Source organism: Odocoileus virginianus, chromosome 3 (assembly GCF_023699985.2).
Source record: "Odocoileus virginianus isolate 20LAN1187 ecotype Illinois chromosome 3, Ovbor_1.2, whole genome shotgun sequence".
Taxonomy (NCBI): Eukaryota; Metazoa; Chordata; class Mammalia; order Artiodactyla; family Cervidae; genus Odocoileus; species Odocoileus virginianus.
Window position 1 is genome coordinate 76097546 of NC_069676.1, and position 16589 is coordinate 76114134.

Below are 16589 nucleotides of genomic sequence, written 5' to 3' on the forward strand. Positions count from 1 at the left end.
AACTTCAACTTGCTATTTTGTATTAAATACTTATTTTTGAATTACACGAATAATACCTCTAAATGCAAGTTCTCCAAAAAGAAAACGAAAATTTAAACAATGCAGAAGTGGAGAGGGTAAAATGTTCTAGTTTCCACTCATATCCTTCCCCTGTCCCCCAACATTCCCCAAGCCTACTTATTTCCAAAGAGGTACTTACTTTTGTTCTGTTTTGTTTTTTTCTTTTCCCCTACACATTTGCATATGTGTAAGCCCAAAACTAAACTCATAGTTTTCTGCAAGAGGTCTCCCTTCCAAATGTGCATCATTCTGATCTGTCCTCCACACGATTACTGGAATACCCTTTCTGAAGAAGACATCTGATCTTCTAGAAGAATTCCAGGGTTCCCTTGAGTAATTTTAGTTATTAGAGTCAATTTTCTTTTGATATAAAAATTTAAACAGATACAGGGGTTGGGAGAATACTATGATGGTCCCCCATGTTGCTTTTAAGGAAAAAAAAGATTCATTCATTCAACTATTGAAAAAAAAGATTCATTCATTCAACTATTGTTTATTCCTTCCCTAGCAAGTTCTGGGATTCAGTGAGCCAGTCAAGCAAGGACCCTCCTGAGCTGACCTTTGTGAGCTTCTCATGCCATTCCCCTGCACACACACCACCTCCCACCGTGTCCTGAGCTTAGGAATTCTGATGTGCTGGGGTGTCCCTCCAGCCTGAATAACTCTGGCTCATCTTTAAGGCTCAGTTCTCAGTCATCTGCACCATCTTCCTGGATCTGCTTTCTCCAGCTCTAGGAAGTGCTGACCATTCCCTTCTTTGGCCCCCCACTGTAACCTCTTATTTATCTCTGAGCCTTTATGAGATTATTGCATTGATTTGTTTCTCTGCTTCTCCCTGTCAGCTTGAATTCCTTCAACGCAAATGTGTCCTGCTCATCATCTCTTATCTCTGCTCTTGGCATACGGCCACGTTGCTTTTCAGAAATGTGTGTACCAGTTTAATCTCCTTCTGCTAGGGCATGAGAAAGCTGGAATCATTTTTTAAAATCTTTATTATATCGATGGGTAGAGAATGGTACCTTCTGTAATGAGTATTTCCTTGATTATTGGTGAGACTATTTTTTGCTATTGTTAATATTTGTCTCTATTACCTATATGAATTACTGTCTGAGATCCATTTCCCATTTTTCCAATTTGTGTTTTCTTATCAGTTTGTTTCTGAGCTGTTTGTATGGCAAAAATATTTTCTATTTTTCATATTTGTTATAAGCTTATGTCATTTTTTGTCTTGTACTTACATCTATGGCATTTTTTGACATAAAGAATTTTTGATTTATCATGCAGTGAAAATACTGCTTTTGGGGAGAGGTCATCCCATTGCTTTGTAAAAAGCATTGTTATTTTTAAAATTGAGGTGTAATTTGCATACCATAATAATCCACAATTTTAAAGTTTGTGATTTAGTGATTTCTGGTATATTCACAAAGTTATGCAATCATCAGTTCAGTTCAGTTCAGTTCAGTTGCTCAGTCGTGTCTGGCTCTTTGCAACCCCATGAAGTGCAGCACGCTAGGCCTCCCTGTCCATCACCAACTCCCGGAATCCATCCAAACCCATGTCCATCAAGTCGGTGATGCCATCCAACCATCTCATCCTCTGTCGTCCCCTTCTCCTCCTGCCCTCAATCTTTTCCAGCATCAGGGTCTTTTCAAATGAGTCAGCTCTTTGCATCAGGTAGCCAAAGTATTGGAGTTTCAGCTTCAGCATCAGTCCTTCCAATGAACACCCAGGACTGATCTCCTTTAGGATGGACTGGTTGGGTCTCCTTGCAGTCCAAGGGCTCTCAAGAGTCGTCACCAACACCACAGTTGAAAAGCATCAATTTTTTGGTGCTCAGCTTTTTTTATAGTCCAACTCTCACATCCATACATGACCACTGGAAAAACCATAGCCTTGATTAGATGGACCTTTGTTGGCCAAGTAATGTCTCTGCTTTTCAATATGCTGTCTAGGTTGGTCATAACTTTCCTTCCAAGGAGCAAGCGTCTTTTAATTTCATGGCTGCAGTCACCATCTGCAGTCATTTTGGAGCCCAGAAAAATAAAGTCAGCCACTGTTTCCACTGTTTCCCCATCTATTTGCCATGAGGTGATAGGACAAGATACCATGATCTTAGTTTTCTGAATGTTGAGCTTTAAGCCAACTTCTTCACTCTCCTCTTTCACTTTCATCAGGAGGCTGTTTAGTTCTTTGTCACTTTCTGCCATAAGGGTGGTGTCATCTGCATATCTGAGGTTATTGATGTTTCTCCTGGCAATCTTGATTCCAGCTTGTGCTTCATCCAGCCCAGCGTTTCTCATGATGTACTCTGTATATAAGTTAAATAAGCAGGGTGACAATATACAGCCTTGACATACTCCTTTTCCTATTTGGAACCAGTCTGTTGTTCCATGTCCAGTTCTAACTGTTGCTTCTTGACCTGCATACAGATTTCTCAGGAGGCAGGTCAGGTGGCCTAATATTCCCATCTCTTTCAGAATTTTCCACAGTTTGTTGTGATCCACACAGTCAAAGTCTTTGGCATAGTCAATAATGCAGAAATAGATGTTTTTCTGGAACTCTCTTGCTTTTTCGATGATCCAGTGGATGTTGGCAATTTGATCTCTGGGTCCTCTGCCTTTTCTAAAACCAGCTTGAACATCTGGAAGTTCATGGTTCACATATTGCGGAAGCCTGGCTTGAGAGAATTTTGAGCATTACTTTACTAGTGTGTGAGATGAGTGCAATTTGTGCAGTAGTTCGAGCATTCTTTGGCATTGCCTTTCCTTGGGATTGGAATGAAAACTGACCTTTTCCAGTCCTGTGGCCACTGCTGGGTTTCCAAATTTGCTGGCATATTGACTGCAGCACTTTCACAGCATCATCTTTTAGGATTTAAAATAACTCACCTGGAATTCCATCACCTCCACTAGCTTTGTTCATAGTGATGCTTCCTAAGGCCCACTTGACTTCACATTCCAGGATGTCTGGCTCTCGGTGAGTGATCACACCATCGTGATTATCTGGGTCATGAAGATCTTTTTTGTACAGTTCTTCTGTGTATTCTTGCCACTTCTGCTTAATATCTTCTGCTTCTGTTAGGTCCATACCATTTGTGTCCTTTATTGTGCCCATCTTTGCATGAAATGTTCCTTGGTATCTCTAATTTTCTTGGCAACCATCACCACTACCTAATTCCAGAACATTTTCAACACTCAAGAAGAAAACCTCATCCATTACCAGTTACTCCCTATTGCCTGATTTCCCTAGCCCTAGGTAACCACTGATCTACTTGCTGTCTCTATGGATTTGTGAATTCTGGACATTTCATATAAATGCATTCGTCTCTGGTTTCTTTCGCTTAACATAATGTCATCAAGGTTCATTCATGCTGTAGCATAATCAGCCCTCTGCCCTTTTTATGGCTGAATATTATTCCATTGTGTGACTGTACCACTTTTTGTTTATTCATTCATTAATTGATGGACATTTGGCTTGTTTTCTCTTTTTGCTGTTATGAACAGTGCCACTGTGAATATTTGTGTACAAGTGTTTGTGTGGATTTATGTTTTCAGTTCTCAGATGGCATTAGTGGTAAAGAACCCACCTGCCAACACAGGAGATATGAGAGACATGGGCTTGACATACATTCAGTCCCTGGGTTGTGAAGATCCCCTGGAGGAGGGCATGGTAACCCACTCCAGTATTCTTGCCTGGGGAGTCCCATGGACAGAGAGCCTAGAGGGCTACAGTTCATAGGGTCACAAAGAGTCGGACATGACTGAAGCGACTTAGCACAAGGTAAGAATTATTGGGTCATATGGTATCTCTATGTTTAGCTTTTCAAGGAACTGCCAGACTGTTTCCCCATGGATGCACTACTTTCCATTCCCACTAGCAAGGTATGAGGGTTCCAGTTTCGCATAGTCCCAACAACACCTGTTTCCATTGCTATTTTGTTTAGAGCCCTCATAGTAGAAATTAAACACGAAAATTTATAAACATCTTTAATCCATTTGTGTTGAATGAATATAGTTAGATATATACTTTGGTTAAAGAATTTTTGGTGATCATAAAGAGAATTCTATCAATATGTATTTATGCATATTTGTAAAGAAAGAAAAGTCTCAGTGTTAGGAAAGGGTCATCAGTATCAATTGTGATATAAAACATGTTCCTCTTTTTTAAATATAGTACTATACTATAAAATGTATTTACTTTTAGAAGTGTTCCTTAAAATTTCTGTCAAAGTAATAACTTTACCATTATTGGCTTTCTGTTATACTTCCTTATAACAATGTTTTGCTCATTTTTTATATTTAATCGTGCCTTAGAAAAGATTAGTGACAACTTTCCACATGCCCCAAAGTTAGTCAGATGTCTACGTAATGAACTACAACTGTGAACTGAAAAGAAAGAGCAATGTTTAAAAGAGGGAGCTTTCAGTTCAGTCGCCCAGTCGTGTCTGACTCTGAGACCCCATGGGCTGCAGCACGCCAGGCCTCCCTGTCCATCACCAACTCCCAGAGCTTACTCAGACTCATATCCATTGAGTCAGTGATGCCATCCAACCACCTCATTCTCTGTCATCCCCTTCTCCTATTGCCTTCAATCTTTCCCAGCATCAGGGTCTTTTCTAGTGAGTCAGTTCTTTGCATCAGGTAGCCAAAATATTGGAGTTTCAGCTTCAGCATCAGTCCCTTCCAGTGAATATTCAGGACTGATTATCTTTAGGATAGACTGGTTGGATCTCCCTGTGGTCCAACAGACTCTGAAGAGTCTTCTCCAACACCACAGTTCAACAGCATCAATTATTCGGTGCTCAGCTTTCTTTATAGTCCAACTCTGACATCCTTAGTTGTTAAATTTTATTTCTCTTTTTGATCTCTCTTAACAGAGATGCTTGAGTTTCCACTTACTGTAAAAGGGGCAGTGTAGGAAAGAAGAGCCTGTTTGCAGAAAAAAAGAGATTAGTGGGAGTGAATTAGTGTTAGAACCTCACTGATGTGATACCTGGAAAATATTGATAAGTCAGTGGAGTGGACCTGTTGATGTAAGAGCATTTGAGAGCCAGAAAAATGGAGGGTAGCAATGTTGAGGTGGCTGTAATGATGCCTAAAAGCCTGGTCTTGCTTAGTTAAGGGTGCCGCTGCCTGTGCTCAAACATTGTTTAGCTGGGAACTACAATGCTATCATCCTGAACTGGATTTCTCCAGTTTCCAAAGAGTCCACGATGCCTCTGAATGCTGATTCCAAAGTTTTCTCAATAAAATTGAGCATAATCCTGGAGCTAGTGGGAATGTTTCTTCAGTTACCCATTATATGGCTTTTCAGTTTGGGTTTTACTATAGTTCTCTCTCTTTCTCTGGTATGCTAGATATATATGCTAATTGTAATTATAATTGTCTAGCATATTAGCCATGTATCTCTCTCTCACTAGCAAATATGTCTTCAGTCAAAGTAGCTAGGATAAAGGACTTCCCTGGTGATCCAGTGGCTAAGACTCTCCATTCCCAGTGCAGGGGGCCAAGGTTCAATCCCTGGTCAGGAAACTAGATCCCACATGCCTCAACTTAAAGATCCTGCATGCCACAACTAAGACCTGAAGCAGCTGAAGAAAAGAAAAAAAAGACATGGCAGAATAACTAGGATAAGGTTCTGGCCCAAGTAAAATTCCTTCCTGATAATTTTAAGGCCTGTGATTTTATGCTGTGCCTCTTCTCTGAACTCTTCAGGATTCTACTGGAATATTTCTTCTCTCTTGCATGGATTAGTGGTTTTGATTATAAATATTACCCGTGAATATTTTACTCCCATATATATTTCTTAGACTTGCCATCTGTTGGTACTCAACAGCTTAGTTTGGTTTTCATCATGTTCATTTATATGGCTTAATTTTATTATTTCCCTTGGCAATGAGTAACCATTTTTTATCAAGGAATCTTAAATTGAATAACAAAAACAAATAAGTGAATAAATTGCAAAACACAAGTAATGAATAGTTTAGACTGGAACACTTAAACCTGAGCATTATCTAGTAACCAGAAAATTTAATCAGACAAAACATGAATCCACCTGCCAATGCAGGAGACATGGATTTGATCCCTGGGTTGTGAACATCCTCTGGAGAAGGACTAAACATCAACAGCACCCTACAAATTTTTCTTACGTTAATGTCTTTTGCTGTGTTGTTGTTCAGTCGCTTAGTGGTGCCTGACTCTTTGTGACCCCATGGACTGCAGCACACCAGGCTCCCCTGTCCTTCACTGTCTCATGGAATTTGCTCAGATTTATGTCCACTGAGTCAGTGATGCTGTCGAACCATCTCTTCCTCTGCCACTCCCTTCTCCTTTTTCCTTCAGTTTTTCCCAGCATCAGGATCTTTTCCAGTGAGTTGGCTCCTTGCATCAGGTGGCCACAGTATTAGATCTTCAGCTTCAGCATCAGTCCTTCCAATGACTATTCAGGGTGGAGTTCCTTTAAGACTGACTAATTTGATCTCCTTACAGTCCAAGGGACTCTCAAGAATCTTCTCCAACACCACAGTTTGAAGGCATCAATTCTTTGGTGCTCAACCTTCTTTATGCTCCAACTCTCATATCCATACATGACTGTTGGAAGGACCATAGCATTGACTATATGGGCCGTTGTCAGCAAAGTGATATCTCTGCTTTTTAATATGCTGTCTAGGTTTGTCATCACTTTCCTTCCAAGGATCAAGCATCTTTTAATTTCATGGCTGCAGTCACAATCCACAATGATTTTGGAGCCAAAGAAAATAAAATCTGTTACTGCTTTACTTTTTCCCCTTCTATTTGCCATAAAGTGACGGACTGGATGCCATGATCTTAGGTTTTTGAATGTTGAGTTTTAAGCCAGCTTTTTCACTCTCCTCTTTCACCCTCATCAAGAGGCTCTTTAGTTCCTCTTTGCTTTCTGCCATTAGAGTGGTATCATCTGCATATCTGAGGTTGTTGATGTTTCTTCCAGCAATCTTGAGTCCAGCTTGTGATTCATCCAGCCTGGCATTTTGCATGATGTACTCTGCATACAAGTTAAATAAGCAGGGTGAAAATATACAGCTTTGATGCACTCCTTTCCGTTTTGAACCAGTCATTGTTCCATGTCCAGTTCTAACTGTTGCTTCTTGACCTGCATACAGGTTTCTCAGGAGACAGATAAGGTGGTATGGTATTCCCACCTCTTTAAGAATTTTCCACAGTTTGTTGTGATCCATACTGTCAAAGGCTTAACATAGTCAATGAAGCAGCAGTAGATGTTTTTCTGGAATTCCTTTGCTTATCCAGAGAATGTTGGCAATTTGATCTCTGGTTCCTCTGTCTTTTCTAAATCCAGCTTGTCCATGTGGAAGTTCTAGGTTCACATACTGCTGAAGCCTAGCTTGAAGAATTTTGAGACAAACCTTACTGGTATGGGCACAATTATATGGCAGTTTGAGCATTCTTTGGCATTGCCCTTCTTTGGGATTGGAATGAAAACTGACTCTTTTCAGTCCTGTGGCCAGTGCTGAGTTTTCCAAATTTTCCGACATGTTGAGTGCAGCACTTTCACAGCATCATTGTTTAGGATTTGAAATAGCTCAGCTGGAATTCCATCACCTCCAATAGCTTTGTTTATAGTGATGCTTCCTAAGGCCCACCTGACTTTACACTCCAGGATATCTGGCTTTAGGTAAGTGACCACATTATTGTGGTTATCTGGGTCATTAAGACCTTGTTTAGCTTTGTACTACAGTGTAAACTTCACAAAAGCACAGTGTTTTTTTTTTTGTTGTTGTTTTTTCTGCTTTGTTTACTCCTGTATCAAGTGCTTTGAACAATTTCTGAGTATGTACCAGTCAATAAACATTGAATGAAAGAATGAATTTGAAGTCTTAGGGACATATTAAGAAGGAAATAAACATTACATAATCCTGTCTCACAGAGTAAATATATGTCATTAGGATTGGTGTATGTGGGGCTTCCACTTAAAATTATAGAGGTGCTGGAAAAATACAGAAAAGCACAAAAGAAGTTAATTAAAAATTACCCATAATTGTACCAGTGAAAGAACACTGCTTTTTGTATTTGGAGTGCCTATCATTCCCTCTTGGTCACCCTTCCTTCCCAACCCTTATATCTGTGATATACATAATTTTCTCTCTCTGCAATTGAACTTATGTGCATGCATAAAACATGTTTATTTTTATCTCCTGGAGTTTTTTTTTATTGTTGTCATTCACTTATTAGTAAGTCTTAGATATGTCTTCATTATGTTACTGTTCTTTTAAAATGTGAAAATGGCATATACCATTCCATTGTGTAGATCTACTATTGCTTGTTTAATCACTTCCATATTATATACATGTACATTTAGATTGTTTGCACTTTCTTATATTTATTAAAATAATTAATGAATGCATATCTTGTTTCTTTGTACATCTTTGTGCAAATATCTGTTTATTTTCCTTGAGTTAGATTATTAGAAGTGTAATTAGTATGACCAAGGATGTGTATTACCTTTTTAATGTATCTTGATATATATTGTGACATAGGTCACTTCAGTAGAGTAGCCATTTTAATATATCTTTGCTGGCGCTGAGTAGCATTGTTTACTGAAACTCGATAAATTTGATAAACAATTTTTGAAAAGTGAAAGTTGTACAGTCATGTCTGACTTTTTGTGACCCTGTGGACTACATAGTCCATGGAATTCTCCAGGCCAGGTAGCCTTTCCCTTCTCCAAGGGATCTTCCCAATCCAGGGATTGAACCCAGGTCTCCCTCATTGCAGGCAGATTCTTTACCAGCTGAGCCACAAGGGAAGCCCTTGTGAAAGAAACAATTTTTACTTATATGATTAAGTAGCACCTTTTTTCTGTATTTATTATTCATTCATATATTATTTTCTATGAAGTCATTTTGTCTATTTCTTGACTCAATAATTTTAAGCAATATTATTGGCTCCCTGTTATAAAGATGAAGACTTTAACACTCTTACAAATCTCTTACCTCTCCTTCCTCTGTCCCCTCTGTTTGAGTTACTTACAGTGGTTGACTTTATATCTTAAAATCATATCATTAAGCCTCTGTTAATTTACCAACTTTGGACAGTATGTATTGACTCTCTGCTATGCAAGACACATAAATTGAGGCATTTAATATGTTTTTATTGTTATTTTCTCTCATCTAACCCTGAGGTTTTATTACTGTCACAATTATTTATTCTCTGTTTATAAACTTTTTTAAACATTTACCTTCTGTTCTATAAATTTAATTAAGTCTCTGTTGATTCTGAAAATTAAAAAACAGTGAGGGGCATTTGCATCATGGTTATACAAATGTTACGTACCAATTGTCAAGGCTGGTGTTCAATTCTCTATTGTGATCTAGCTCCCTAGGTTACTGAGGAGGAGTGTATCTGCTTGATACTCACTTTCTTTAGCTAACCTATGGTTTCTCTTTGGAAGTTTTCATAATTTTTCTCTATCCTTAGAGCTCTGATATTTTACCAGGGTTTGACAGAGTATGACATTTTTTTCATTTGTTCTCTCTGGCATTTGGATTAGCCTTTCTATTTGAACTGTACTGTGTTCAGTTCAAGGAGGGCTTCTTGAATTTCTTGATTATTTCCTCCCCATCACAGTCTCTCTGTTTTTTTCCTTCTGAAACTCCCATAAGGTAGTTTTTAGACTTCTTGGATCTGTACTCCATGCTGCTCAAATTTTCTTTCCTATTTTTAATCTCTTTGTATTTTTGTTCAGTGTTCTTTATCTCTGCCACCACCCAGCTTAGATTTTAGCCATGTCTGGTTTATTGGTTAGCACATTCATTGACCTGAAATTTTTCAATAATTGTTTTTGCTTCCAAGAACTCTTCCTGTTATCTGATTACTTCTTTTCCATGACAGCTGCTTTTTGTTTTATGGCTTTACTATCCTTCCATATCTCTCTGAAGATAAATCTCTGTTGCCTGATTAGCCTTGTTGCCCTAGTATCTCTTCTGTTTGTTTATTTGAGACTTTACTTATTAACTCTTGCCGCTTGACAGTTTACTCCCCAGTGCTTAAAACAATACACAACTTATTGTCCCCCGCATTGTCTGTGGCTTGGGAATCTAGGTATGGTTTTGCTGGATGCCTCTGCCCTGAGGATGCAAGGCAGCAATCCTGGTGTCAGCCAGGTCTGCTGTCACACCTGCAGGTTCAAAAGGTACTCACTCACTTGATTGTTGGCTGGATTCACTTCCTTACCAGTTGTTGGACTGAAGCCTCAGTTTCTCATCAGCTGTTGGCTGAGGCCTCTTTCAGTTCCTGTCTGTGTGGGCCCCTCCATGTAGCAGCTCACAACATGGCAGTGGCCAGCACAAACTGGCAAGATAAGAGAAGGCCAATAATAGGATGGAATCCAGAGTCTCCTTGTACATTGATCTTGGAAGTGCCATCCCGTCACTTTTGCTGTGATCTGTTCCATCACTAGGGGTCATCTTACGTGCCGCCTACTACTTTTCTTAGGGATTAATTTTCTCAAGTGTCTAGTGATCTGTGTTTCTAAATCAAGGACCTTGAGGGTAGCTGGCCTGGGCTTAACACTGTGACTGTGAACAGGGTCTGTCTGTGCCTTTTGAGCTTATGCAAGCTTCCTTTTCAGGTATGTGGGCAGTCGGCAGCAAGGTTGGCTGGGACTCTCCCTTGTCAGGTTCCATCCACTTTAGCATGCTTGGGCGGAACCTGTGACTTGCTACCAGCAGCTACTGCTGCTAAGTCACTTCAGTCGTATCTGACTCTGTGCGACCCAATAGACGGCAGCCCACCAGGCTCCCCCGTCCCTGGGATTCTCCAGGCAAGAACACTAGAGTGAGTTGCCATTTCCTTCTCCAACGCATGAAAGTGAAAAGTGAAAGTGAAGTCGCTCAGTCGTGTCCGACTCTTAGCGACCCCATGGACTGTAGCCTACCAGGCTCCTCCTTCGATGGAACTTTCCAGGCAAGAGTACTGGAGTGGGGTGCCATTGCCTTCTCCAGCTACTAGCAGCTAGTATATAGCAAACATGAGTGAATAGTGGCTTCTAGATTACCTTCTATGGCAAAGGAAAAGGGATTTTGCAGATGTAATTAAGGTCCTAAATCAGTTGATTTTGAGTTAATTAAAAAGGAGCTTTTCCTGGTTGGGCCTGACTTAATCAAGTGAGATGAGGGTGGAAGTACCCCCTCCCCCTGCCCCCCGCTGCCCCGAGGTCAGAGATGCTCTCCTGCTGGCCATGAAGAAGCAAGCTGCCTGAGTTCTGTAGCTGCAAGAAAATCCCTTTTTCCAATAGCCTGAGTGAACATGAGTGTGGGTTCTTTCTCATTCACGCCTCTAGAACAGAATGCACCTGGGCTGACACCTTGATAGCAACCTTGGGAGACTCTAAGTTGAGGATCCAGCTAAACTGACCCACAGAATCTATGAGATAATATGTATGTGCTGTTTAAACCACTGTATTTGTGGTAATTTGTTACCCAGTAGGAAATTCATACAGTGTGTTTGACTCCTAGGCCCTCATCAGTGCCTTTCCCTTTTGGTCTCTGTCGTGTGTGCAGTGGATGTGATGTAAAGCCAAACCCTGCTCCCTGAGTCTAACCCCCTCATGAGGAGCTTTCTTCGGGAAGGTGGCCCACTTTCTACAGAGAGCAGATCTTCGGCTGACTTGAGGACATGTCATTCTTGCCCGTTGGACCTTTTCTTTCTTTATCTTGTAAAATGGGAAGAGGAGGAACCTAACTTCCAGATGTTCTGAAGGCTCTTGTTTAATGAAAGACCCTGATGATCCTTGGCGTCTCCTGTCCTTTGTGTCTGTTGATTCTGGACGTGGAGCTTCTCTGGCCGCTCTTGGTGGGGACCGTGCCTGTGCAGGGGGTCTGCATGTGCGGTTTCCTTGCTCTGGTCTCCCCACCATTCTGATTCTTCTTGGTTTTTCTCTTCATGGAATTTCATAAAACTTTTGGTCTGTTGATGACATGTTTTCCTGTTTTATAATGCTGTTATGGTTTCCTTCTTTAAACAAAAACCAGTTTGCCTAGCATTTCAGCAGGACCTTGGAAATGAAGCTATATCAATGATGAGTCTGCATGAATTCAGCTCTACATATTGGTCTGGACTTTTTCTTTTTATAGAAGAAAATAAATACTCTTTTGCTACCTAACACTGATCTAACATGTTTGTAATAAATTTGGCATATTTCTAATAAAACTGGTGAGAAAGGGTAGAGTTTTTATTACAATAAGTAATTTTCTCATGCTCTATTATTACTTCCCCCTTTAGTACCTAAAGCATATTTCTTTGAGGACCGTGCCTTTTTTTCTCCTTTCCCCCCTCTTCCCGTTTACACTTACACAACCTTTCTTCCTTCTCTTAGGGTAATTTCTTAGGACAAGTGACTTAAAATATTGCTGACACTATGCTTTTTTTTTCCCTAACACTAATGGCACACATGATGTAAGTGCTGAGACTGTTGAGATAACGGAACTAAAATTGTGATTTTTAGAATTGTCTTAAGACTCTTTTAGTTCCAAGTAAAAAAGTCTATTTCAAACTAGTGCGGGTTAGAAAGAGAACTTATTACGTGGAAACTGCAATAGGATCTCACCAAACCCGAGGATAAAATTATATTCAGATATCATGAGGGTCTGGGACCAGAAACTAAATACCCAAAGATAATTACAGGAAGTTTTTACCTTTCTGTCTCAGACTTTTTCTTTCTTGTCTCTGTTTTTCTGAACATCTGCTTATTCTTTTTCATATTTGTTTTGGCATGGGTGTGGCCAAATGTGGCTGATCAATAACAGTGATCTGAGTTTCCAAGTTTATATCATCTCAGTTCAAGCAAATAAGTCAGAGGCACAGTCCCAGATTCCAAAGAGAAATAATCGGCTTGGTTTAGCCTGGCCCAGTTATCTCTTTTTAGACCAGTGCAGTGTGGTCATGAGGGCAGATTTTGTGGTATAAACAGGACTGCCACAGCCTGGGTTCTCAAAGAGGAGGTGGGGGGGTAGAAGCTATATCAAGGGGGCAGATATCTCAAAACTTATGTTATGATATTCTTGTTTATATCCAGTGTGCTGTTTCTCATTAGAGAGACAGTTTATCTTGTGGTTAAGAACATGAGCTTGGGGTCAGATAGACCTTGATTTGAATCCCAGCCCTGCCACCTATTAGCTGTGAGGATCAGATTCTTTCTCTGTACAACTGGAGTGATAAAGTCTGTCTCTTGGGGTTGCTGGGAGGAAGAGAATATATGTGACACATCCTACATGCTCAGTAAGTAGTTATTATTTATTACTGTTATGACATCATATGGAAAAGATTATGGGAATGGACAAACAAACATTTTACCACCTTAAATAGCACAAGAAGCTCTGGAAGCAAAAATCTGGGTGCCACAGAGATCAATAAAAAAATCTAAGAGAGAATGTCCTGCTTTTCACACTTGGCCAATGTAGTGGAAACAAGTTAGGCTGATGAGGTCAGGGCCCAAGAATCTACACTTGTTTTTAGAATAAAGTTTTTGCCTCTATTGGTTTTGGAAAGTGTGGATTCAGAGGTCACGTAATCCTGAAGAGAGCCAGGCTGGTGGTACAGTCATCATTGTCTCTCCAGCCAGGCCCTCTTCTGATGGGTCCTGCATTCGTTCTGCTTGGTAGTTGGTCTGTTCTGATTGGCTAGTGCCTTACCCCATGAAATACTTTAAATATGTACCATCAGTTCAAAGACTTCAGTTTTTATTAAAGAAGTTCCACTATTTTCTTAATAAAATAATAGATTTGCTTTGCATCTTTCTCATTTATATGACAAAGTTGTGAGTTGCTGCCTTCGTAAAATAAATTCTTCTAAAGGTTATGTAAAAAGGTGATGATTCAAAGTCTATATAGTTAAAGGATACCAAATGTAAGCCAAACATTAATGTTTACATAGAGTTAGTTAAGCTGTATGGCTTCTTTTTAAATAAACACAGAGTATGCTGTTCTATATGAAACTGTAGTAGAATAATATCTCAATGACTAACTGTAATTTTTTCTTAAGTTATGCAGACATTTTGATTGAGAGGGAAGTATTAATGCAGAAGTACATTCATCTAGTTCAGATCGTAGAGACAGAAAAAATTGCAGCTAACCAACTCCGGCATCAACTTGAAGATCAAGATACAGAAATCGAAAGGCTTAAATCAGAGGTATTTCCTAGTTGATAGACTCCTTCTCATTGTTTCATGTTTATTGTCATCTCCTCATGGTTACTTAGCGCCTATAGGGGAAAAATTTTGATCCCAAACTTAGTTCCTCTGCCATCACAGGTACATGAGAAATGAATTTATTTTCTAAGTTCAGTTCAGTTCCATTCAGTCGCTCAGTCGTGTCTGACTCTTTGCGACCCCATGAATCGCAGCACTCCAGGCCTGCCTGTCCATCACCAACTCCCGGAGCTTACTCAAACTCATGTCCACTGAGTCAGTGATGCAGGAATAGTTAAATATGTATAATAAAATATCAGGATAATGTGCTAGCTTTACATTATTTGTGCTCCTGATGTCCTTCATTTGCTCGAATATTCAAGAGTTGACTATATCTGTTTTCAGATGGATTCATAGTAATGATTATTGTGAACCTGTCATAGATTCAGTGTTAAAGTCTGAATGACAGCTAAAGAAGGTCCAAACATGAAGTCAGGAAGTCTTTGCATTTTTTCTCAGTCTAAAGAGTCCAACCTTCTCCTCTGTAGAATTTTGAAAAACTCATTTGGGTTAAAGTATGTGACATATGCTAGGGTGCATTTTTTTCCTGGACTTGGAATTCCTGCCTCCCTCCCTGCCCCATCCTGACTGCGAACTCCTCAGGCTCTGCACCCCCAGGGAGTGAGATTGACTCAGCTGGCCGTGGAGACCGCAGCTGTTGCGGTGTCTGTGGGTCCTCCCTTCTCCCCAAGGTGCCTCCGTCTGTATACAGAAACCTGAGTGCACCTTCCCTTGTTGTCCTGTCACCTCTTGTGGGAAGTGATCAATACCTGAAGAATTGCAGGGAATGTAGAAAGCGAAGTTTTTCTACTCTTTCTGACCAGTGGAGCAATAGTGACCTCTTAGCTTCAAAGCAAAGAATCGGACAGAATGAAACCTACTGCTGATTGTAACTTTGTTGATAGAAACAAACCACAGGCTCCTCAAGCTGGGTAATTTCTTGTTTCTCTGTCATTCAACATTTTCATCTTCATTTCCTCACATCTTCTTTTGAGACTTACTCTGCAAATTCTGAGAGGGTTTTCACCTCCTGCTGCCCGTGTACCTTACCTCCAGCAGACAGAGCAGGGTTTAAGCTGATATTCACATTGGGATCTGATTGCCTCTCTGAGGATGAAAAGTTGCAGACTGTTCACCATATCATTAGCGTTGTTAACTTCCCGATCCAACCCTGAAATCTGAGATAGTGAAAACAACAACAGAAAACATAACAAACCTGCATTTTAAAAGACTATATCAGGCACTGTAATTTAAAACAAAATTATTGTGTTCTGTCCTCGCCACAGTTAGCTAGAGCAGATGCTTGTCTGTTAAGTGAAAGAGGTTGGCATTTACTCCATGAGAGAAACTCAGCACCAAGCAGTGTTCCCCAATATTTATTTGTGTGTGCTTATCTGCCTTCACTATGTTCTTTTTTAGTCTGAATATATATTGCAGCTACAAACTGTCAGTAGCAGGTCTGTTTTGTGTGGTCGCTTGACAGGAGCCATAATTTATTTCCTACTCCTTTTATTTGCCCACTTCCCTGCCAGAAAAATGGCAGAGGAGAGTGTTTGGTAATGGGGACAAAAATGTAAAGACAGGTTGGATTGGGCAATTATGATCTCAGCGTTTTAAGTGTTTGCTTGTTGGTAAATCTGAATCAGTTCTTAAGTTTGCAGGAGCCTGCAGGTGAGTGATAGAGATTCTCTGTCCAAGGAATTTCATTGCTAAGTGTGGTTCTGAGGCTCCCTGGTTTTGAGTCACAAAAATGAGCTGAGGCTATAAAGAGATCCCAAGTGGTTTCAGCTCTTTTTGCCTTTTTGTGTCTTCTTGCCTGGCATGGCCGAGCCCCTGGGCTCTAGAGTTCCCCTTGCAGTTACCATTTTCCTGAGGAGATCTGTGACCCTGCTGGACTGTGTGTGCAGGCTGATTACAGAAAGCACGAGCTTGGAGCTGAGTGTCACTGCATTTGGAGATCAGAGGGCTTTATAGGAAGCTGCCATTGATGAGACGCCTGACACACCACTGAGATGCTGAGAAGGCCTTGGTCTGGTCATCACGGGCAGTCAGGGTATAATTTTGGACTCACATTTCTATAACCCAGACCCCAGTTCACACTCTCCACAGTCACTTCTTATAAGCACTTTTGTTGTCAGCATAATAAGGCAAGTTTGGGGTAAAGTTCAGGCTTCCCCTGCCTTAGCATCAAATGAAGATAGTGTGCCTGAAAAGCGAATGTTTCCTGAGGATCTTGTAAGCATAACTTCCTGTGAAATATGGCTTTAGCCTAGTGTTTCCCAAATCAT

The 16589-nt window shown here is 40.3% G+C and overlaps 1 protein-coding gene across 2 annotated transcripts in view; it reads left to right on the plus strand.

Moving 5' to 3' along the window:
• The window catches only part of RASGRF2 (Ras protein specific guanine nucleotide releasing factor 2), a 252292-nt gene that overhangs the window by 80107 nt on the left and 155596 nt on the right, over positions 1-16589 (plus strand). For both annotated transcript variants that reach the window (XM_070465761.1, XM_070465762.1), the window contains exon 3: positions 14097-14244. In XM_070465761.1, the coding sequence (XP_070321862.1) occupies positions 14097-14244 (148 nt within the window). The remainder of the gene's footprint in view (positions 1-14096; positions 14245-16589) is intronic.